The sequence below is a fragment of the Colias eurytheme genome, chromosome 31 (assembly GCF_061535395.1).
Source record: "Colias eurytheme isolate Ceu_HAF_F1 chromosome 31, ilColEury1 Martin Lab GWU primary, whole genome shotgun sequence".
Classification (NCBI taxonomy): Eukaryota; Metazoa; Arthropoda; class Insecta; order Lepidoptera; family Pieridae; genus Colias; species Colias eurytheme.
In genome coordinates, this window is record NC_143010.1 from 4,037,250 (window position 1) to 4,064,115 (window position 26,866).

At 35.0% G+C, this 26,866-nt stretch overlaps 1 protein-coding gene across 7 annotated transcripts in view; it reads right to left on the reverse strand.

Annotated features, from left to right (window-relative positions):
- LOC149895542 (segmentation protein cap'n'collar-like) overlaps positions 1-26,866 on the reverse strand; it is a 140,351-nt gene that overhangs the window by 22,267 nt on the left and 91,218 nt on the right. For all 7 annotated transcript variants that reach the window (XM_090118943.1, XM_090118940.1, XM_090118941.1 and 4 more), the window contains exons 8-9: positions 5,455-5,579; positions 4,980-5,077 (exon numbers count right to left, since the gene is read on the reverse strand). In XM_090118943.1, coding sequence (XP_089975069.1) covers positions 4,980-5,077; positions 5,455-5,579 — 223 coding nt within the window. The remainder of the gene's footprint in view (positions 1-4,979; positions 5,078-5,454; positions 5,580-26,866) is intronic.

Genomic DNA, 26,866 nt, shown 5'->3' on the forward strand with positions numbered 1-26,866 from the left:
ACCGATAAATCAAAAATAAACTTAAGAACTGAAACTGAACATCTGTTGTACAAGTACTATTCCGAAGAGAAAAATGTACGTGAAAATCTTCAAACCCACGTAAGGCATCTGGAAGAACAAGTAAAACTTCTTCAACAAAAATTGAACTCTTTGACTCCAGTGGAAACGGAAATTCCAGAGAAAAAAGAAATTGAAAAGAAGTGTTCTTCCCATGTAGAATACAGCACTGATGAAGAAGAACTTGCCAAAGAAACGGAGTGGATTAGAACCAAGAGCAGGAAAAAACGCAAATTGAACACTTCACCCACTCATATCTCCGATAAAGAAGAGCGAAATGAGGAAAGTAAGGAGAAAGTAAAACCCAAAAAGGTGCCACTTCCTCCACCTATAATAGTAGATGACATCAGGAACTACCAATCGTTCTTTGATCTCCTCTTAGAAAAGTCGCCAGGGGGCGGCTTTACAATTAAAATTATGCACGGAGAAACCGTAAAAATTAATACTGAAAATGAAACAGTATATCGGACCATCACAGAGTTTTTGACTGCCGATGGCTTTCATTGGCATTCCTATGAAAACAAACAATTAAGACCAATACGAGTTATAGCTAAGAAATTGCACCATACATGCAACCCAGATAGAATTGTAGAAGACCTGAAAAGAAAAGGCTTCAAAGTTGAGGAGGCAGTAAACAAGCTGAGGTGGAAGGACAAGACACCTCTCAATATGTTCATGCTTACCTTTAATAACGGAGAGGAAATAAACAAAATCTATGAGATAACGTCTATATTAGGATGCAGGGTGGAAATCCATCCCTTGAAAACCTCTAAATTAGTTCCTCAGTGTAAAAGATGTCAAGCCTACGGGCACACCCAAAAATATTGCTCCAAGGATCCAAGATGTGTAAAGTGCACTGGTAAACATCTAACTAAAGATTGTAAAAAGCCAGCAGAAGAAAAGCCAAAGTGTGTGCATTGTGGCGCTCCACATCCTGCGAACTATAGAGGATGCATGGTAGCAAAAGAAATGCAGACGCTTAAAAATAAAGCGACAAAAAAACTAAATATCCCAAATCAGCGGAAAACAGCAGATACAAAAGTGGTTCCAGCTGTGAAAGAAAGCAGGCAAGTAAGTAAGCACATCACTTTTGCACAAATCGCGAGTGGTAACCAGACGAAAGGAAGCAACCAAATGAAAGACAGCGTTGAAGGAAAACTCAACCAAATTTTAAGCCTTATGTCCACATTTGACGAGAGACTAAGGAAACTGGAAAGTAGCAATAGAAATGCTACATCTACTGCCAAAAAATGACTCAAATACTTAGCATAATGGAATGGAATGCCAATGGGCTTCTTAAACACCACAATGAATTACAAATTGTCCTTGAAATAGAAAATATTGACGTGTGCTTAGTATCGGAAACACACTTCACCAAACAATCATACATTAAATTTAAAGGTTACAAAGTATATCTTGCACTTCACCCAAATAATACAGCTAGAGGTGGAAGTGCAGTGATAATAAAAGAAAAGTTGAAGCACTATGAAATAAGTAAAATCGAAAAACAAGAAGTACAGGCCGTAACAGTATGCGTTGAAACCAAACGTGGTCCTGTATCTATATCAGCCTTGTATTTCCCACCGAGAGAATCTTTTAATAAAGAGAAATACGTTAGCCTTCTCAAGAGTTTTGGCGACAGATTTATTGTTGGTGGTGACTTTAACGCCAAACATACCCATTGGGGCTCCAGGTTGATTACACCTAAAGGCAAAGAACTTCTAAGTGCCATGAAATATATGAACTGTAACTTTGCATCTACGGGCATACCAACCTATTGGCCTACAGATCCAAACAAAATACCCGACCTATTGGATTTCTTTATATATAAAAATATATCATCTAACTATTTAGATATAAAGAGTATGAACGATATGAGTTCAGACCACTCGCCCATAATTCTTAAATTATGTATAAATATTATAAATAAGAATAATAACCTAAGATTAGTAAATAAGAAAACAGACTGGAACAGTTTTAGAATCGACTTGGACACACATATAAAACTTAATATACCATTAAAAAATCCAGAACAACTTGACATTGAAGTCGAAAAATTTATGGTAGACATACAACAAGCAGCATGGAGAAACACACCAGATAGTCACCCTTGTCACAGGGGAGCAGTCTACCCGAAGAACATTATCGAACTTTTACGTGAAAAGAGAAAACAGAGAAACCGGTGGCACCAAACTCGTTTTCCTGGTGATAAAAAGCTACTAAATAATCTCACAAAACAGCTACAAAGAGAGATACAAAAACTAAATGACGCTAATATGACGTCATATCTCAAAAAACTGACTAACGATCGCTGCACAGACTACTCACTCTGGAAAGCTACGAAACATATGAATAGACCCGTTCTGCATATTCCACCAATTAAGGAAGAAAATGGAAAATGGGCTATCCACAATGAACAAAAAGCTAAAAGATTTGCGCAACATCTGGAAAATATCTTTAAGCCATATGATGATGACGCAAATGAACTACCTGAAGATCAAAACCTTAATGAAGAATTACAAATAAAGTCTGTAACACCCAAAGAAATCTCCAACGAAATTAAGTTTAGTATTAACCCAAAAAAATCTCCGGGGTTTGACTTAATCACAGGCGAAATAATGCATAATTTGCCTCGCAAAGCTATAATCAAATTAACAACACTCTTTAACGCTGCATTTAGGTTGAAATATGTGCCTAATTTGTGGAAAGTTGCTGAAGTTATTATGATATTAAAGCCAGGAAAACCGCCAAACGATGTAACATCATATCGACCGATCTCGTTGCTACCAATAGTATCAAAACTTTTTGAAAAACTGTTACTTAAACGGATCATGCCAATACTTGATGAGAAGAAAATAATTCCAGAACACCAATTTGGATTTAGAAAGAAACACTCCACAATAGATCAAGTTCACAGATTAACAAATGTCATCGAAAAAGCGTTTGAAGAAAAGAAAGTCTGTTCAGCAGTATTTTTAGATGTCGCACAGGCTTTTGATAAGGTTTGGCACAAAGGTCTCATTCATAAAATAAGAACAATGCTACCAAAACAAATTTCAGATATCTTAGAATCGTATATAACCAATCGAGTCTTTAGAGTTCGACAAGACGATGCCTTCTCGGACCTCAAGGAAATACGAGCTGGTGTGCCACAAGGAAGTGTTTTAGGTCCCATCCTATACCTTTTGTACACGTGTGACATCCCAGTATTAGAAAAAAACATTACTGCAACATTTGCTGACGACACTGCTATCATGGCCACAGGCATCACTTACCAGGAAGCAGGAGATAAAGTCCAAGAAGCTGTGAACCAGGTCTATGAATGGACTCGGAAATGGCGGATAAGATTGAACGAATCAAAATCCGTTCACATAAATTTTACAAACAAAAGAACACAGATTGTCCCGATACTCCTTAATGGCCAACAAATACCTTATGCTAACACGGCGAAATACCTTGGTATGACGCTTGACGCTAAGCTACGCTGGAAGGCTCACGTCAAGAAGAAGCGAGAAGAATTAGGCTTGCGCTATAAGAAATTGTATTGGCTTCTTGGAAGATACTCCCAGTTGTCGATACATAATAAGCTTCTCATATACAAACAAGTCCTCATGCCAGTATGGACGTATGGTATTCAGCTGTGGGGCTGTACCAAAAAAAGCAACATTAACATAATACAACGTTTCCAAAATAAAGTACTGAGAGACATTGTAAATGCCCCCTGGTACATCCGTAATGGTGACCTCCACCGTGACCTAAAAGTGGACACCGTGGACAAAATTGTTCAAAAACATGCAGAAGCTCATCAACATCGACTTCATCATCACGTGAATGTTGAGGCTATCCAGCTCCTTGATACCACGGACCTAGTGCGAAGACTAAAAAGGACTAAACCTTTTGAGTTAGTGTAGTGATAAGTGAAAAGTGAACAGTGACAATTATCTGTATACCAAAGCACACGAGCAAAGTGACTTACTTCCCCTTAACAGACACTAAGCAAGTGACAATGGACACTCTCTTAGAATAAGTTATTTAGAAATTTAGGTTAACATAAAATTACTTATTAGTCTTGTAGGCTAGATTGTAATTTGTATAAGGTGCTATTTTAATTAGCAACCTTATTTAATAAAAAAAAAAAAAAAAAAAAAATTTTAAATAAATACTTATATAGTTAACTAGAGGTCCGCCCGGGCTTCGCCCGTGGTACATATTTCGCAATAAAAGGTAGCCTATGTCCTTTCTCGGGTATCAAAATATCTCCATACCAAATTTTCATGCAAATTGGTTCAGTAGTTTAGGCGTGATTGAGTAACAGACAGACAGACAGAGTTACTTTCGCATTTATAATATGTATTAGTATGGATTAACACCCAGACACAGAGCAAACATCTATGTTCATCACACAAATATTTGCCCCGGGTGGGAATCGAACCTACGACCAGTGGCCTGGAAGGCAGGGTCACTACCAACCAAGCCAAACGGTCAGTCAAAATAGAAAATCTTAAGATATAATTTCGTGGTTACGGATTTTTCGCACATATTAATTTTTAACATTGATGAACATAATATAGCGACTAATGGGCTATGTAATACACAACAGTATTTTAAATTTGACCAGTTGTTCCTAAGCTATGCGCGTATAAAGAAACAAACTCTTTGGATGCAGGATATACAGTTATAATACCCCGGACTTACGCGATAACCGCGTAATTTTCATGTGAAGTTTCCTTTGTTGTACAATCGCATCGTTCAAAATATTATTTCTTTGCCAATATATAAACTGTATTATTTTAAAACTTTTTCAATAAATATTTTTTATATTTCTAAAATTCCCAAAGTCCAGCGTTAGTCAGGATATTACTGTATTCATAAACTCCTGAAAAAAGATGAGATTAATAAAAAAAAACACACATATAACTTACCATATGTCTCGCTATGTTTCTCAGCATGCGGGGCCGTGGGGCCGGGGCCGAGTGGGGCATGGGACGCGTAGTTGGGGGCATAGCCGGCCGCACCGTGGCTATAGATAGACAAACAGATAAACATTTAAACAACCGAAAGTAAGCAGTCATGTAGAAAATGAAGGCAAAATAACAAGTTAAAAATAATAATAATAATTTGTTTTCATTCTAATTAAATGATCAACTATAGAATTAGAAAATGTCAAATGTCCTGCTTTACTTTAGTATTTAAACTGTTATTCATATTCTTATTTGGATGAAGATTGATTCTCGCAGCTTCTAACATTATTTTGATTCTCGTCGCTTTTCACCTTATTCTGATTCTATCTACTTCGTAATTATGATTCTAGCCACTTTGCACCTGACTATGATTATAGCCACTTCGCATCTGATTCTGAACCACTTTGATTCTGAATCTCGTCGATTCTACACTTACCTGATATTGTGCGCGTGGTGCGCGTGCTGGTGGTAGTGTTGGTACTGCTCCGGTGGCGGTGGTATTGTCAGCAGCGACGCGAGGTCCTGCCAGCGCTGCTCCACCGACATGGAGCGCATGAACGACTGTGGGGAAAGTATATGATTAATTCAAAAAAAAATTATTTGGAACATAATAACAAATTAAAATTAATAATATTAATAATAAGGGCGTAGGGATGTGACGACCCCATCGCCCACGGTTGGGATATCTATTGTTTACGTGATAATAGATATTCCACCCGTGCAGTCAGTCAACCCGCAGGACACCTTGTGGCGGGGTGTCGGGGAGTAGCGACCCCGCGGGAACCGAGTGCTCCCGGGGGAGGCCCCTGTCTTCATCTCCGGCTTGCCTTCACCGGCCGGTCGGAGTGAAGCCTGACGAGGACAGGACCCCCGCCTCTGGCTTGCCTTAACCGGCCGGCCAGAGTGGAGTCGCGAGAGCTTTTAGCTCGAAGGGTGGATGCGAAGCGTAAGTGGCGAGTGGGCACGTGATGCTGGACCCTCAGGGAGCGCGTGATCGTAGTTTAAAGTCCAGGGACGCCTCTCCACCCTTAGCTGCTCACAATATGTTGCCCCCTTGTCGCACTATTGCAGCGACTTATTTCGGGGGCCCATACAGTGAGAGGGCGAGTCACCACCTGCCAACAATTTTTTGCTATATCTTAGTAGAAAGGCAGGTGCCATAGTCTTCCATAGTCCTTAATTCCGGTCCATTAACATCCCATTCCATAGCCCAGTTTATTTTATTCCCTTATCTTGCAATAGTCCTACATCGGCCGCGGACTGCCTAGGGCTGTATCTCTATAGTGCAGTCATGGGCAGGCTGCGGCTGGTGTCCCACAACACAGTAAAGTTCTCTAAAGGGCCTCTGCGTGTTGGATCCGTGTCCCCTCGTAAGCCTTCCAAAGGACCGGGTACCTTCCTCATGATGGTACCCGAGTATTATGGAATTGAGATACTTAATAATAATAAGGGCAGATTTTTCAATCCTTGGATAAAACTTATTCGTCGAATAATGTATAAAACTAGCATTTTAAAAACGTATTCTAATTGCCCGTATTTGACAGTTTACGTGACATTTTAATATTATCGTGTAATACTTTATTGGACGGATAAGTTTTATCCAAGCATTGAAAAATCGGCCCAAATGGTATGTATATGTCACTGTAAAATTGTAAACAAAAAATTATGTAATTTGATATTTAATCTTCACTACATAGTATAAAACAAAGTTGCTTTCTCTGTCCCTATGTCCCATTGTATGCTTAAATCTTTAGTTCTACGCAATAGATTTTCATGCAGTTTTTTTTAATAGATAGAGTAATTCAAGAGGAAGGTATATAATTTATTAAGTTTTAGATAAAGCGGGCGAAGCCCAAATGTGTTGGTAAGCGCAAAACTCGAGAACGGCTGCACCGATTTCGTTAATTTTTTTTTGTAATATTCCTTGAAGTACGAGGATGGTTCTTATGGAGAAAACGTAAACATGTACTATGAGCGAAGCCGGGACGGACCGCTAGTTTTTAATAAAGCTTAAATAATATCATCATCAACTTAGATATATCATAAAATGAAATCGTTACAAATTCTGAACTAATAGATAAATTAAAGACCCTTAATATTATAAAAAAAGACGTGTGGCACTCGGGGACTGCCGCGGTAAAGCTATTGCATGCTATGCCTTCAAGCCACACCTCCGCGCCCGTCGGAGTGGGGAGCGTAAGGTTTTTCGTTACTAAATTTCTGGATTCGGTCCCCGCGCTCAAGGCCCGCGATAGAAGCTATGCAATAGCTAAAAAAACATACAAAAAATCTCTAAGCAAACAATAGTCAACACTAACAAATCCATTCGAAAAAAACCGTTAAAACCGTAATATTTACAGACAAAACGCAAACCAATCGAGTTTCCACAAAAAACCGATTATCGACAAACAGTAGCACATAGCGTAGTGATGTGACATCGTGTTTTGAGTGTAGAAACCGGAAAAATCGATAATTTCACCGCTACACTGTGTACACGGTCAATATTTGAGGACTACTCGTGAGATTTCACTTGTGTCTTTGCTTGGACCACCTGGTCGATATATTATCAAGATATACATACAAATATCACAGTACTAGATTTCCGCCCGCGGCTACGCCCGCGTTTTCAAAGGAAAACCCGCATAGTTCCCGTTCCCGTGGGATTTCCGGGATAAAACCTATCCTATGTGTTAATCCAAGTTACCCTCTATATGTGTGCTAAATTTCATTGTAATCGGTTCAGTAGTATTTGCGTGAAAGAGTAACAAACATCCATACATCCATACATCCATACTTACAAACATTCGCCTTTAAAATAGTAAAATAGGATTACAATATTATTTAGGAAATATTGTACCTAATACTGTGATAATATTATATCCTTCTAAAATTATAAACGTAAAAGTTTATCAGTCTGTATGTATATCCTTCCAATCTTACTGATATTATAAATGCATTTGTGAGTGTATTTGCATGTATGTGTGTGTGTTACTCTTTCACGACAAACTTCTAGAAATGTAGACGAATTTGGAGGAAAGTTAACAATAATATAGACTAACACATGAGCTATAGAACTGCAGAACATATTTGACGACGCGGTTGGCGCAGTGGTAAAGTAACTGCCTACTGAGCCGACGGTCCCGGGTTCGATCCCCGGTCAGGGCAAATATTTGTGTGATGAACTCAATTATTTGTTCTTGGGTCTGGGTGTTATCTATATATGTATTTATTAAATATTATATTTATCATCGCCTAGTACCCACAACACAAGCCTTAATTGAGCTTACTGTGGGACTAGGTCGATTTGTGTAATAATGTCCTATAATATTTATTTATTTATTTATAGAAATACTTGATTTTGCCCGGGTTCGTATCACAGGAGGTAATTTCAAAATTATTTTCTTGCACAAATTGGAATACTATTTATTTATATCTAAATATATTTTCAAGTAAATCTATGTAACATACTTAACATCTCGGATCTTCAAATTCTTAGAATATAAAAGAAATAGATTAATTTATTCAAAATACAACAGAAAATAATAAGAATTAAAAAGCGATGCAAACTAAGAATATTTAAAAATCTTTTAAATAAAAATGAATCGCAAAATGTGTTGGTAAGCGCATAACTCGAGAACGGCTGAACCGATTTCGATAATTCTTTTTTTATTATATTCCTTGAAGTACGAGGATGGTTCTTATGTAGAGAAAACGTAAACATGTACCACGGGCGAAGCCGGGGCGGACCGCTAGTATATAATGTATGCTGACGAAACAATTAATAACTTTCAATTTCAACGAACAGAATCTTCAAATTTTCAAAATTTAAAAATTAATTAATTCACAACTTTTAATTTTAAACCTATACTAATATAATAAAGCTGAAGTGTTTGTTTGTTTGCACGTGCTAATCTCAGGAACTAATGGTCCGATTTGAAAAATTCCTTCGGTGTTGGATAGCCCATTTATCGAGGAAGGCTATAGGCTATAATATCATCATGTTAAGACCAACAGGAGCGGAGCCACGCGGGTGGAACCGCGGGGCACAGCTAGTGTACGACCAAAGGACTTTACCCACATTCTCAAAATAGCTGTATAAACTGCATAAACTGTTTTACAAAATATTTTACATACATTCTCAAAACTTTTCTGTTTTTCTCAAAAACAGCATCATAAATCTTATATATAAATAATTTGGAAAATCCAAAAGTGCACGCCTCATAATTTTTTTTTAATAAATATTTATTAATTATTATTTTTGTTTATTTAATAACAATTAAACCACATCGAATCAGACCCTGAAAAATGAAAGGGTTCTATTCCTGAGCATACTCAAGCGTAAGAGAAAAAAAAAGACTCGATTAGTAAAGTATTTCGGTCGCTATCGTGTTAACAAGAAAAAGGATCCGCACATACAGACACACGGACGTCCAAGACAGAACTTTTTTAAACTGTTTTTTAACTAGTTTAAATAACAAAAATGACATCAAAAATATCACGAACGTTAAAAATAGTGTTTTTTCTTAATATGTGTGTGTATGTATTATCTTACAAGTGCAATGTATGATACATAAAGACATTTTAAGTTTGAAAAATCAGATGTTTTGCGCGAAGTGACAGTAGTACCCACCTCAACGCTTCGCTTATGAGGCGTGCAAAATGAATCGCAAAATGTGTTGGTAAGCGCATAACTCGAGAACGGCTGAACCGATTTCGATAATTCTTTTTTTATTATATTCCTTGAAGTACGAGGATGGTTCTTATGTAGAGAAAACGTAAACATGTACCACGATGATTAATCGAAAACAATACTTATTTAGATAATACTAGCGGCCCGCCCCGGCTTCGCCCGTGGTACATATGAAAAATAGATGTTGGCCGATTCTCAGACTTACCCGATATACACAGAAAATTTCATGAGAATCGGTCCACCCGTTTCGGAGGAGTATGCAGACTAACATTGTGACACTAGAATTTTATATATAAGACTAGCGGTCCGCCCCGGCTTCGCCCGTGGTACATATGAAAAATAGATGTTGGCCGATTCTCAGACTTACCCGATATACACAGAAAATTTCATGAGAATCGGTCCACACGTTTCGGAGGAGTATGCAGACTAACATTGTGACACGAGAATTTTATATATAAGAAGATGTACTCATGATATTAATGTAAAGTCGCCGATTCATGACAAGTGTACAAAGTTTGAATTAAATCTGACCGTTTAAAGTGGATCAAAATCAGATCTAAAGGAGTCGGTTATAAACATACAGGTGAAGCTAATATAAGCGTGTTAACATGTCATAAAATTGTTTTTAGATGGTCAGTTTCATGCGAATATGTGTGATAGTTTTTTAGATATTACTTTACAAAGTAATTACACTTTATTGTAACACTAAAATATCACATTTTCACACGTCAAATTATGAAGAATATTATGTAGTATAACAAATTGTTTCAAATAATTAAAACTAGATTTAGACGAATTTCATTTATACAGAATAAAAATGAATCACCAAATGTGTTGCTAGGTGCAAAAATCAAGAACAGTTGAACCGTTAATTATTTTTTATAATATTCCTTGAAGTACGATGGTTCTTATGGAGGGAAAAAGCAACCATGTACGAAGCCGGGGCGGAACGCTAGTATTCAAATAAATATTATTTAAAATGCCATAACTGCATCTTAACTAGTCTATTTAGTCTATGGCACGCGTCACTCATTCGAATTGGAAATTTTTAAACGTTTTTCGAATTTCTAACGCGGCCATGTTTATTCTGTCAAATATCAATATTGGCGGGAACACGGTATGTCAATATGGCGCCTAATATTTGAGGAAATGTGTAAATATCAAACAATTGGTATGTAATTGTGATAATTTTTAATGTTACTTTGATTTAGTTGTGTTTTTAATTATTTAATTTGTTTTGTTAACATGTTTTTAATGTAAATTTATAGCATTTTAACGCCATAAATATCAAATTCATGTTTTTAATGTGTCTATTTTTATTTGTGTTGCTAATAAACTTTCTTTCTTTTGAATATAGATTGCATAATTCACAATAGAAACCTTAAATACATAAATACGAATATATAAAAAAAACTACATTAGTGATATTATTAACTAGCTTACCCCGCTTTGTATAAAACTTGAATCAATCTATTAAAACAAACTGCTTCAAAATCCGTTGCGTAGTTTGAAAGATTGAAGCATATAAAGGGACATAGGGACAGAGAAAGTGACTTTGTTTTATACTATGTAGTGATTATAAAGCTGAAGACATTATTTGTTTGAACGCGCTAATCTCAAGAACTACTGGTCCGATTTGAAAAATTCTTTCGGTGTTAGGTAGCCCATTTATCGAGGAAGGCTATAGGCTATATATCATCACGCTAAGACCAACAGAAACGGAGCAAAGCGGGTGAAACCGCGAAGAGCAACTAGTATAGGATATAATATGTCACTGCAAACTACACATAGTTGAAACAGATAAATACACAGTTATTAAATACAAAACCAGATAGATACTTATATATATCGCGTGTACGAAATTGCCGTCCGTCTGTCCAACATAATAATTTTATTACACCTTGAAGACACCAAGGTCTTGGGCCAAGTATTTATTTACGTAATGTCTGAATTAAAAACATATTATATAATGTGTGTTTTACTGTTTTATACTATCCATATGATATACTATATACTAGCTGCGCCCCGCGGTTTTAACCGCGTTGCTCCGCTCCTGTTGGTCTGAGCGTGATGATATATTATAGCCTATAGCCTTCCTCGATAAATGGGCTATCTGGCACACGTGCCAGAAGTGAAACTTCTTCGGCAAGATTCAAAGATACCAAAGTCATCTTACTCCGTGACGTGACGGCATTGCCATGATGTGACCTTGAAATTTTACTCTCAACGCGTCTAAATAAGATTCACTTCAACACTTATTTTATTGAAAAAAAAACTAAAAAATCATCTCCCTTCATTCAAAAGACGTGAACAAAACCACCTTCGCAAACTAGCCTTAAAATTCACCAACCAACCAAATTTAAATATTACAACCAACACATTTTAACCAAATTTTACAACGCAAATAAACTCAATTAATACATACATGTATAAACTTTCCCAATTAACAGCATAATAAAAATAAAGTGGTTTTATTTGAATAAAATTAATAATATTTTATATGGATGTCGCTAAAAGTGTCAAAAGTATGAGAAAGTGTCAGAATTATGTTAAACTAGCATACCGCCCGCGGCTTCGCCCGCTTTGTCTAAAACCTAATCCATACTAATATTATAAATGCGAAAGTAACTCTGTCTGTCTGTCTGTTACTCAATCACGCCTTAACTACTGAACCAATTTGCATGAAATTTGGTATAGAGATATTTTGATACCCGAGAAAGGACATAGGATAGGTTTTATCCCGGAAATTCTACGGGAACGGGTTTTTCTTTGAAAACGCGGGCGAAGCCGCGGGCGGAAAGCTAGTAAATTATATACTAAAACCTTCCTCTTGAATCACTCTATCTATTAAAAAAAACCACATCAAAATCCGTTGCGTAGTTTTAAAGATTTAAGCATACAAAGGGACAGAGAAAGCGACTTTGTTTTATACAGTGATGACTAGCTGTTCCACGCGGTTTCACACGCATCGCTCCGCTCCTGTTGGTCTTAGCGTGATGATATATAGCCTATAGCCTTCCTCGATAAATGGGCTATCTATCACCGAAAGAATTTTTCAAATCGGACCAGTAGTTCCTGAGATTAGCGCGTTCAAACAAACAAACTCTTCAGCTTTATTATATTAGTATAGATTTTAACCTAAGTGGTTCAGTGGTTAAAATTTATCTCCAATATGATGTATTCGGTTCGAATACAAACAAATAATCAGTCATTATTTTCTTTTAGGTATAGTTGTTTGTTGTTTTTTCAATTTGACTGTATTTTCTAATAATTTTAATATTCAAAAAATTTATTAAATATATATTTATTGTATTATAGACTACCTAACCTACATATTACGGACAAAACCACGTGCAAAACCAGTATTTCCATTTTTTATATTCTACTGTTTAAATCTACAAGACTACAAGTTGCATCAAAAATCATTCATCTATTTACACTATTGCCAAACCAACAAACTTTCATACAAACTAAACGTTACTTATACCACCAGTTTAACTTAACCAGAGTTTAACTAACCACAGTTTATCAATGAACCTATAATTTGGCGCACGGTCACCTCAAGGTCCGCAGTTCGGTTCCCGACGTGTGTAATTTTCGCATTCACATAATTCGCTTGTTACGTTTTTAACAAAAAACTATCAAATTGTGTTTTTTTGTCCGCCATTACCTTTGATTGTTCGTTTAATTGAGCGGAAGTTACTATAGTTCAGTGGTTAAATATTTAGTAGGATGAGGGACAAGATTCCTATCCTAATGATCCTAACAAAAACAATATTATAAAGCTGAAGAGTTTGTTTGTTTGAACGCGCTAATCTCAGGAACTACCTGTCTGATTTGAAAATACTTTCACCATGGGATATGTACGGGATCCCTGAGTGCTATAGGCTATGTACCACGAGCGAAGCCGGAGCGGGTCGCTAGTCCTATCCTACTAATATTATAAATGATCACAATATGTGCTATAGAAATATGTACTAGATTTGCCTATCAGACAATAATATAGCTTTCTACTAGTAGCGAAATAATATTAACTGTGAAAAAATCTATTCTGCATATTTATAGATAGGTATATCATTAAAATTTGACTTGCAAAATATTATGTAACAATTGGGTTTACCGATCCATCAGATAACAGGTATATCTTAACTTCTCGATAATCTCTTTTTTAGCTTATCTGTCAGTTAACTTAGCAATTTGTCAAAAGGTGCTGAATAGACTATCAGTTAGTTTATCAGCAAGTCGTGAATCTGCCCCTAACCTTCTTATTATTAACTAGAAAAACCCGCATAACATATGCGTGCTAAATTTCATTGTAAATCAGTTCAGTAGTTTTTGCGTGAAAGAGTAACAAACATACATACTTTCGCATTTATAACATTAGTAGGATATATTTCATCTTAAAATTTCAAAGCTGGGTATCGAATCTACACTATATTATAGTAATGTTACAACAACTACTGCGTTTACTAATTACTACTACTTCAAGTTGACCTAGATAAACTATTTTCTAACAAACTATTATAATTTTCTAACTTAACTATTGAGAATTATACTTAAACTTAAACGTTAACTTAACTACTGACTTAAGCACTAAAACACATGCGGTTTACGATTTCATTTAACATGGAAACCTAATTTTCAACTAGATTTATTTTAAACCTGTATATTTATAACTCTACTAGAGCATTAGAGCTAAAATTAAGGTAATAATAATATGTAGTTTAAAAAAACTAAAAAACACGCTTTGCATAGAAAACCGAACTAAAAAATAGAAAATTTTATCAAATTATTGTATTGTCATCGGTCCTCAATAAATCTACAAAGTTTGAACGAAATCTGACCGTTTAAAGTGGGTCAAAATCGCGCCCAAAGAAGTCGGTTACAAACATACAGGTGAAGCTAATATAAAGCGTGTAAAAAGTGACTTTAATAAGATAATCTCATGAAATGATTGTATTGTCACCGATCCTTGATAAGTGTACAAAGTTTGAATTAAATCTGTCCGTTTAAAGTGAGTCAAAATCAAAGGAGTCGGTTACATACAAACATACAGGTGAAGCTAATAAAAGCGTGTTAAAATATCAAAAATAATGACGCAATAACTAAGATCATACTCACTTGATAATCAAGAAAATCCATAACACTTTTAACTAAATAATACTAATTAAAAACTAATCTATTAAAAACTTAAACTAAGAATATTGCACTTATTCAGACTGTCCACACAACGTGGTTTATTGCACAAAAAAAATAATAATCAGGTACTTTTTTTAATTACATTGTCTATGCCTAAACTGTCACTGGCCGGCGCGGCATTTTTCTTTTCTCATCGAAAAAAAAAGTTAACTGTCAAACGTCACATTTTTCCCGCCGTACCGCGCGTCCGCGCGCCAGACGCGATGGTGTTCACTAAACTTTTCGCATTTCATACATTGTGTACGGAGGTTTTCGATTTTAGTTGCGAAGCCTTCTTTCTTATAACGGACCACCGTCCCGTTGACTTTCTTTAGCTTTTGAGCGCGCAATTAGAAATGAGTGTATGTGTCAAAAATTGCTCTGTACACGCCACAGTATTTTGCATTTTAATTCCATGTATATAAAGGCGATAATTGCGTGTTTGTTACATCAATAATTCTGATATTTTTACAGTTAGTTTATTCGAATCATATTGTTAACATAACAAATTGGTATTTGATTTCATTAGTGTTGAAGTGAGAGAATAGATCTAGAAAGCGCTTTAGGCTATATAAGCTTTTTTGTATGTATAAGTATCGTTATATACGGAACTAATAGTGTACAATTTGGATTATATATATATTAAGTACTAGCGGTCCGCCCCGGCTTCGCCCGTGGTACATGTTTACGTTTTCTCTACATAAGAACCATCCTCGTACTTCAAGGAATATAATAAAAAAAGAATTATCGAAATCGGTTGAGCCGTTCTCGAGTTATGCGCTTACCAACACATTATGGGATTCATTTTTATATTGTTAAGATTGGTAGGTATTAAGATTATGAATAACTAGATTTCCGCCCGCGGCTTCGCCCGCGTTATCAAAGGAAAACCACATAGTTCGCGTTCCCGTGGGATTTCCGGGATAAAACCTATCCTATGTGTTAATCCAAGTTACCCTTTATATATGTGTGCTAAATTTCATTGTAATCGGTTCAGTAGAATTTGCGTGAAAGAGTAACAAACACACACACATCCTCACAAACTTTCGCATTTATAATATTAGTAGGATAGTGATTAATACAAAAAACCCCGCCTATTCAATAATTAAAAGAAGATATATAATATATGATAAGATATAATTTTGCAAAAGGGCGTCTTAATTTAGCCAATCCATACTAATATAATAAATGCGAAAGTAACTCTGTCTGTCTGTCTGTTACTCAATCACGCCTAAACTACTGAACCAATTTGCATGAAATTTGGTATGGAGATATTTTGATACCCGAGAAAGGACATAGGCTACCTTTTATTGCGAAATATGTACCACGGGCGAAGCCGGGGCGGACCTCTAGTTATTAATATATTAAGGGTGCTTTTTCACCAATAATGTGCGAGGATGTGTAGCGAGGAATGTGTTTGTAAATCAACCAATAGTATCGCTTCAAACGCTAAATACTTCAAACTTCAAAATAAATGAAGCGATATAATTCGCACATTATTGGCGGAAAAGCATCCTAAGAGACGTTTTTGAAAACTACTAATCCAGTCTGTAGTAGTCCGGGATCCATCGCTCATTAATTTTGCAAGTGATTACTATCAAGCTAATTTTTCGTGAGTAGCTTTATTTTGATGAGATGCCCAATAATTTCATGTACGAAACTCTCGATTGTGGTAGCTTACAGAGGTAACAAGGATAAAAATTTTTGATTTGACGGTTCTCAAATATTTATTACGCAATTTGTAGGACAATATGTCTGTTGAATTATATAAGTATTAAATAAGTGAAAATAAAAAAATCAGCTGGTTAGTAATCATTTATGATGACCTCGTTATCGATACACATTGGAAAGGGGGACTCTTTGATCAAACCATAGATTTTGTAGGACAAATATTTTTTTCGAATAATTTAGATAATTATCTTGAGATTGAACAAAAAAAAACATTCAGTTAGTAATTAATATTTGAGAACCATCAAATCAAAATATTTTATCCTTGTTTTCTCTGTTAGCTACCACAATCGAGAGTTTCGTACATGAAATTATTGGGCATCTCATCAAAATAAAGCTACTCACGAAAAATTAGCTTGATAGTAATCACTTGCAAAATTAATGAGCGATGGATCCCGGACTATAGGTATTTATGCTCTACAAAAGGTGGCGTAGAAAATGTTTTGAAACGATATTGTTTAGGTATGAAAGGTTAATCAAAATCCAAGTTTTCGACCTTGACGGACCCAGGCGCTAGCCGCCATCTTGAATTAAAGGTGCTAAAATTAGGTATATTTTAAATAACTTCTCTATTGTTTACTAAATCACAAAAATGTCTATGAGGGGTTCAAAGAAGACAAAATTACCTACATTTTTTATATACATTATTATTCTGTAAGTCTTAAAGGTAAAAAGTTACAAGCGACGGAAATAATAATATTTACAGAAATCATATAATTTTAATTTTGTTTAAAAATTGTGCAGCAACCTTTTTTTATTCTTTTTGATGGCCCGGGCTGGTTAATGGTGGCTTCTTCATTATCGTCGCTGAAATTTTCTGTTTCATTGTCTGTATTTTTAGTTTCCAACCATGAAATTTTGTCATCATGACCAGAAGAAATCGAAGACGCTGGAGCACGCTTTCTAGTAACTTTTTACGGAGGGGACATGGATAAGGAATCCTTAGAAGATATCCGATATGAACGATTCGTAAAGTTATCAATAAAAAGTAAATTTAATCGACGAAGTCAGAGGCTTTTACATTTCCCCACAGACTGGACTATACGTATTTCTTAGACTATTTATTTTTGACGTGACAACGTCTTATAATTCGATAGCGCCGGTTGCACGCACGAAAAAACATGACTCATGCGGCGTTACCTCGCTCTGAGGCGTTCCATGTAAGGCTTGAAGTGCAGCGAGAGCGCGGAACGAGCGACAAAGAAGCACAATCGGTCTTAAGACGTTGTCACGTTCAACTATCGTCAGTAAACCGACTTTACAGACAACCAATTTTGTTTTCAATCCGAGCGGAGTCGGAGTGAACACCTAGTATGTAAAATATAAACTTAGTGATTCAATGAACAGGAAAATAATTAAACTTAAATTTAAAGAATCCTAAAAATAAAGTGCAAAAACTCCATTTCCCAGTATTGTCTTTGTTAAGTTTTTTAATTGATTTTATACGAATGTTAGATTAACTAACTGCTTGACCAGGCTTTACTTGAAACTTCACTTCACTACATAGTATAAAAATTAGTAGCTGTCTGTCTGTCCCTATGTATGCTTAAATCTTTAACCCATTGAGCCCCAAGCGGCCCGATCGGTCCCAGACACAATATATTTTACTATTGTCTCAGGCCCCGGCCTGAGTTATAGGCCGAATTTTCAATGATTCGATGAAACTTATCCGTCCAATAAAGTATTACACGATAATATTAAAATGTCACGTAAACTGTCAAATACGCGGGCAATTAGAATACGTTTTTAAAATGGTAGTTTTATACATTACTAGAGGTCCGCCCCGGCTTCGCCCGTGGTACATATTTCGCAATAAAAGGTAGCCTATGTCCTTTCTCGGGTATCAAAATATCTCCATACCAAATTTCATGCAAATTGGTTCAGTAGTTTAGGCGTGATTGAGTAACAGACAGACAGACAGAGTTACTTTCGCATTTATAATATGAGTATGGATTATTTATTCTACGAATAACTTTTAACCAAGGATTGAAAAATCAGCCCTAAGACAACTACGTTTTTTTATATAGATTCTAGAAACGTTAAAAAAAATGTGTGCGTGTACTAGTGTACACACGTAAGAAGTGAAACTTCTTTATCACCTTATTTTTCAAAAAATAATTGACTATATGCAACTTTACAGAAATACGTCGAATCACGCGTGGTAGGGATAAGAAAAAGATGGCGCGTGACGGAAAAATGTCACGCGTAACGAAAAAATGTTACACTACATTTTTTTCCAACTCCGATAAAGAAGTTTCACATCAAAAAGTAGCCGAATTGGCACATTTGGCGATTCATTTTGATTATATTATAGACTACTAGCTTTCTTTCACAGCTTCGCCTACTTTACTAATATTAGGAAATATTGATTGTTTGTTTGTCTTGAAAAAGCTCCGAAACAACTGACTTAATTATTACAAGGTAAAAAAATGGATTTATATAACGATCAAAAATATTAAAACGCGATCAATAAAAAGCCTTTCTACACAAAGTGGTGCACACAAAAAATATGATTTCCTTGTATCAAGCGCATTGTATAGATCGCAAACGATCCATGGATCATTATTGATCGATGATTGCGCTCACTTTTTGCGCACATACTTATGTATGACATTATAATGACATTGTCGACGGTTTAATTTTTGAGACAGGTAACGGGTTTGATGCCGCGCGATGGTAAAATTTTATAACAGTATAGTCCCTTGTCCCCTTGTGGGGTATGGGATAAATGATAATAATTTAGGATTTTAATCATCACTACATTGTATAAAACAAAGTCGCTTTCTCTGTCCCTATGTATGCTTAAATCTTAAACGACGTAACGGATTTTGATGCGATTTCTTATCATAGATAGAGTAATTCAAGAGGAAGGTAGTAAATTATATACTTAAGTATATAATTTACTAGCTGCGCTCCGCGGTTTCACCCGCGTGACTCCGCTCCTGTTGGTCTTTGGCGTGATGATACCTATAGCCTTCCTCGATAAATGGGCTATCTAACACCGAAAGAATTTTTCAAATCGGACCAGTCTCTTCTGAGATTAGCGCGTTCAAACAAACTCTTCTTTTGCTTTTTCTAAAGGAGTCGGTTACATATCTACATACATATATAAGCGTGTTGCGAGTAAACCCTAAGTTCTTTCTCATATAAGATTATTTAGGAAATGTACTAATAAGTAGGTACACGAATAAATAAAATTATGATTCATAATATTTAATCTAAAATTATGAATAAATATGATTAGATAATTTTTAATGATCTTAAGGATTATCTGTTAAATATAGATTTATATTTCTACATTAAAAATCAAGTACGTACATATACAAATGTGACTCATATCAGTTGTAAGCTAAAGGATTAATAAATTTGGTAGTGGTTAGAAATGGTTAAAAAATAATATTACTTTCTTTGTGACATTTGAGAAAACTTCAATGAATCTATATGTCATCACGCTAAAACCAACAGGAGCGGACTGCGGAGCACTGCGGGAAAAACCGCGGCTGAATGAATACTAGACAGCATCGGCGACTTTGTTTTATACTATGTAGTGTGTGAAATCTCATGTCCCCAAGTGGGGTAAGGGGCAGATGCATTATGCATACATCTGTTTCACTGATCGATATTCTTTAGGGACAAGTAGGTGATCAGCCTTCTGTTTCCTGTCAGACCGTGACATTTTTTCTTCTTCATCTCCACCGGGAATCGAACCCAGGACCCCTTGATTCTTCGCTCACGCTTTAAGCATTGTACCAAAGAGGCGGTAGAATGTAGTAGGTTCTACTACATAATTAACAACCGATAATCACTCTTTGCGCAGTCGGTCAAACATTTCTAAAAACAGTTAACGAAAGTGGAAAACGTCTAGCCCGCAGCTATGTGTCACAGTTATTAATTATAAATATGGCATTTTGTATAATGACCAGATTAATTTTGTATGACAAATTGTTTTTGTGACGTTTGTACTAGTTTTTATGTTAAAATGTTTTTAAATTTACGATATTGGTAATAAATTGTCATGTATTGGATTATATTTGATTGAATAAGTGTCGTTTTTTGCATATTAATAAAAAAATGTGTGCATGTAAGTACTAGTGTACACACGTAAGAAGCGAAACTTCTTTATGACCTTATTTTTCAAAAAATAATTTACTATATGCAACTTTACTGAAATACGTCGAATCAGCGTGGTAGGGATAAGAAAAAGATGGCGCGTAACAGAAAAATGTCACGCGTAACGAAAAAATGTTACACTAAATTTTTTCCAACCCCGATAAAGAAGTTTCACTTCAATAATTGTGATGAATTAGAATATTAACACCTTTATTTATCTAGCCTTGAATATCCAATTGTGTGTGTTTAAATTTTTAAGCCTTTTTCTTTCTTTCTTTCTACCTTTAGCACAAGGAAAATCCAAATAATACTATCTTTACCTACACATAAACATATACACAAACAAAACACAAACTAGGTACATCTTTTTTCGCGGTCAAGTAATTATACACAAATAAATATTTTTCGAGTGAGACTCGCATATGCATACTCGCATAGTCATCACTAATCCAATTTCTACATATCAACATCTGTATCTATTAAACTATTGAACCGAATTTGTTGAAACTTTCAATTTCTACACTTTAACATCTGTTTCTATTAAACTATTGAACCGAATTTGATGAAACTTTCCAGTTTAAATATAATTAATTGATACACTACACATACATACATGTTAATTGGTGTATATATAAGCTCTTACAGATATAGGAATATTTTTCGCGTTCATATACAGTGTGGAAATTTTCGATGGGCCTTGTAAATTACTTGAAATACTGTTCATTAGAGATAAGATTTTGCTGAAAGGAGAACATTCCTTTAAAAAGAAAAAGAACTGCGTTCAAAGATTTTCGTAAATTCACTTGCTTCGGCCGGAAATCGAACTATTTTAAATTAAAATAATACAATTTATTATTTTATATATGTATAACACAAGCTTTGCCGCTCGGTTTCACCCGCGTGGCTCCGTTCCTGTTGGTCTTGTAGTGTGATGATGAATTTTTCAAATTGGACCAGTAGTTCCCGAGATTAGCGCGTTCAAACAAACAAACTCTTCAGCTTTATAATATTAGTATAAATAAACAATATATTTTTACATCTATTCAAAAGCCAAATTGACTACCAATAACTATTTCTTAGTAACTTATTGCTTTTACTTTTAACTTAACTTCAAGTGAAGCTAAGTCACTAAGTTTTCGAACTTATTAAGCCAATATCGATATTACTCACACACACATGAGCAAGCTACACATACATGCAACTAGACGCACACACTGACAAGTATGAACAGTTAAAGAAAGTATAGTTGTACTGTGTTACGGTTAATGTGCGAAAAGATGGTATTTTAGAAAACGACTAGAATTTTAATAAATTTCTATTGGATTTGAGTGGATGGCGGCAAATCTCAATTTATATTAGATTATTGGACAGAAAATATATTATAAGGTTAGAAACATTAGATACAGGATTGATAATAGCAATTCGATACATAATATTACTACTATTAAAATTTGAGAAATATTAATGACTTTTTTGAGCTTCGAATCTGGTAAGTATATTACTTATCTTATTATTATAATTATTTATATTTATTGGCTATTTAATTATATTTAACAGATATTACACACAAATAGCGAATTTATTGCTCCGTAGCAATATCTTCCAGACAACCTTGGGCTACATCAAATCAACATTCTCTGATACTATCATAATCATATAATCCTTACGCAATATTTATCTATTATAGAAATGATATGTCTCAGTACACGAACACGAGTAGATAAATTCGTAAAACACACAATAATACGGAAATAAAGATTTATTACGATTTACGATAAGGTAAATGTGTGATTGCTGTTTTGTTTTCATTCATTGTTGCGTTATTATTGTGTAATGTTATGTAAATAATATATTTTATTTATTTTTACTATTATTTAATAGAAATAATAGTTTTTTAAAAGACATCTTCTTAAGAATTCTTAAGACGCGTCATGGAAAAACCATCACGCCATGGAGTAAGTCGAAGATTTTGGTATCTTTGAATTCTGTCAAAGAAGTTTCACTTCTGACACGTGTGCTCGGTACACACGCTTTTCTTTTATTAATTAGATAGAGTGTCTTATAATCGAATTAGAATTGCAGTGTTTTAGTGTAAGTATAACTAGAAATTTTCCTATCTAACTGAAAATCAACCAGTCATTTTATATTCATCCAATATTCACACATTAACCGCAACACAACATACACAGGTGAATAGGACCGTAATTGCGCTGACCCCGCGATCCACGGATCTATAGATCCATAGATCAATGATCGATAAGTGATACGAAAGTTTTCGAATTTAAATCTAAGTTTGTATTTCTACAAATGGAGTTGGCATGTTTATTATTTATATTGTATATTGGAAATTTGTTTTTTCTTTTGTGCTAATATTATTATAGATGCTAGAAATTTTGAAGTTAACGGGTTTATAACCGGATTTAAACCTATTTTCATTGTAGATAATTTGTTATTTGAGTGAATATTTTTGAAGCTACTGTATTAACAATTAATCCTACTAATATTATAAATGCGAAATTTTGTGAGGATGGATTTATATATGTTTATTATTCTTTCACGCAAATATTACTGAACCGATAACAATGAAATTTAGTAGGTAGCTGAAGACCCAGAATAAGATATAGGCTACTTTTTATACCGGAAATGCCACAGCAACGGGAACTATACGGGATTTTCTTTGAAAACGCAGGCGAAGCCGCGGGCGGACATTTAATCTATGCTGTTAATACTGAAGAATTTTTTGAACACGCTAATCTCAGGAACTACTTGTTCTAATTGAATTATGTTCGTGTTGAAGAGATATCTATTAGAAAAGGATAATTATTAAAAAAGGAGCGTGTGTGCCGAGCACACGTGTCAGAAGTGAAACTTCGTTGATTCAAAGATACCAAAATCGTCGCCTTACTCCATGACGTGACGGTATTTCCATGACGCAACCTTGAAATTTTTCTCTCAATGCGCCTAAAGAAGTCAAACTATCGATGTATCTACTACCGCTTAGTGTTATTCCCTAAGGAGAATAAACAGACGTATATTCAAAAAATATTTAACTATTTAAAAAAATATGTAACTTGAAACAAATTATGCGTCTGACCCGAAAATGATGAGATTACTCTTCATATATAACAAAAAAACTAAAAACAAGCGTCCCACTGCACTCTTGCACCTTTTAACTAATATCAGAGAAGCGCAACGTCATCGCTTTTTGTTCAGCCGTTGCCGGCGTTCTTTCAACGTTCGAACAATAATAGTTTTTGACAAATGGACAGACTTAAATAAATGTTTTAATCTTTACCGATCTGTATGTTATTCTCATGAGAAATCTCTATTTTGAGAATCTATTATATACTAGCGGTCCGTCCCGGCTTCGCCCGTGGTACCTACATGTTTAAACTATCCTATCTCTCAAGTTGGATCGAACTGCACATGGTGTGCGAATTTCATTATAATCGGTTAAGTGGTTTAGGAGTCCATTGAGGACAAACATTGTGACACGAGAATTTTATATATAAGATTTTAATAATGTATGTATGTATGTCAGTTACGCTTTGACGGAAAAACCACAGCACCAACCGCTTGTCTTAGTCAGAAATAAAGAAATGCAGTATACAATCACTACATAGTATAAAACAAAGTCGCTTTCTCTGTCCCTATGTCCCTTTGTATGCTTAAATCTTTAAAACTACGCAGCAGATTGCAGCTTGATGCAGTTTTTTTTAATAGCGATGTAGGTGGGCGATTCTCGAGGAAGGTTTTAGTATGTAATTTTTTATGGTTTTAGATAAAGCGGGCGACGCCGCGGGCAGAAACCTAGTATTATATATAATAAATATAGTTATTTTAACTAAAAATTTAGCTTATTGTATTGTCACCGATCCTTGATAAGTGTACAAAGTTTGAATTAAATCTGCCAGTCTATATAAGTATTTATTTAAAACTAGAGGTCCGCCCCGGCTTCGCCCGTGGTACATATTTCGCAATAAAAGGTAGCCTATGTCCTTTCTCGGGTATCAAAATATCTCCATACCAAATTTCATGCAAATTGGTTCAGTAGTTTAGGCGTGATTGAGTAACAGACAGACAGACAGAGTTACTTTCGCATTTATAATATTAGTATGGATTATATATGTATGTTTATCAGCCATCTGGTTTCCATAACACAAGCGAAAGCTTAGTATGGGATCGGATCATGCCGTGTGTGAAAATTGTCCTGAAATATATTTAAATAGGGTCACCATCAAACTCAAACATTTATTTATTCAATTAGACTTCTTCTAGAAGCACTTTCGAATCGTCATTACATATTTTTAACATTTACCACCGATTCGGAAAGCAGTATCTATGGAGAAGAACCGGCAAGAAACATCGTGTCTAAAGCAGTCGGTCACATACAAACAAACAGGTAAAGCAAAATACTAAACGGAAAACGGAAAAACTACACAAAAAAAAAACAAATACAATCAATAAATTTACCACAGACGAAAAAACAATAAAAAAACCAATTAGCTTAGCGGTTAAAGGCGGGAAAATAATAGAAAATATAACATTAAAATAACAAAGAAATCTATAAGAAAAACATCTACCTGTCCCTACCCGCAAACTGTCAACATAATCATTTGTCATGTTGTTTCTATGTAATGCCGACTGGTGTGAGGAACGGCTGAACCGAATTCGATGGTGTTTTGTGTAACTATCGAATAGTTTGGTGATTGTTTTGAGTGGTTTGTTTCTTTGTAGTTTCATGTAGTGGTTTTGATGAGTTTGGTAAGTTTTTTGTAGAGAACAGCTTGTCCTGTTTTGATGATACTTTCGCAAAGATAAAGTTACTTATATTGTCTTATAAACAATTACATTATGATCCTTACAATAATATAGGAAGTACTAAATGTATTATATTCAAAGAAAAACCCGTATAGTTCCCGTTCCTGTGGGATTTCCGGGATAAAAGGAGCCTTTGTCTTATTCTGGGTCTTCAACTACCTACATACAAAATTTCATTGTAATCGATTCAGTAGTATTTGCGTGAAAGAGTAACAAACATACATACATCCTCACAAACATTCGCATTTATAATATTAGTAGGATTTTTTTCAACATTATTAAACCAAAGGCAAGTAAAACCGCGCCCCACTATAAGACAACTTGTCAGTTACGAGGTACAAACAGACGGATTCATTAATTTTATTTTTTATACTATTACGACAGGTGAAGCCCACCTGCTTCGTGCGTTACAAATTGCTAGCTACAAGCTAACAGGAGTTCTACTTGAAATTGTGTAGCAATTTTATGGGTCTACTAAATAAAATACTAGCTGTGCTGTGCGGTTTACAGGCATTGCTCCGCTCCTGATGGGCTTAGCGTGATGATATAGCCTTCCTCGATAAATGAGCTATCTAACACCGAAAGAATCTTTCAAATTGGACCAGTAGTTCCTGAGATTAGCGCGTTAGGGAAGTCAAACATTCAATATTTTTTTTTAAATAATACTTGGGGCGTGATCTACAATTGATATCAAAGCCAAAAATAGGTACCCTATAGCTTTAAGAATTTTTGTCTGTTTGTCTGTATGTATATCCGGACTAAGCTCAAAATATACTGCATGCATTTACTTAAAATTTTGCATGAATATTACTAACAAGTCTGATCAACATATGGGCTATATATCATCACGCTGAGACCAATAGGAGCGGAGCTATGCGGGAAAAACCGCGGGGCACAGCTATTATATAAATTAAGTAAATACATAAGTATATAATATTTCTACCTAAAGACAGTCCCACCCAAAAACTCGCTTTTCAATTAAAGATGGCGGCGGAGATGAAAGCGTTCCTATAATTGTGGGGCCGATGCTCTTGATGTAGGGCTGTGTAACGTGAGTTTTTATTTATATTTTTTTTTTATAAATTTCGGGCTGATTTTTCATTCCTTGGTTAAAACTTACTCATCGAATAACGTATTAAACTACCATTTCAAAAATGTATTCTAATTGTCCGTATTTGACAGTTTACAGATGACATTTTAATATGTTCGTGTAATACTTTATTGGACGGATAAATTTTAACCAACGATTGGAAAATTGGCCCTAAATAATATATATTTATTTGTCTACTTTAAATGTAATTCATTTACTTAATCTATTCTA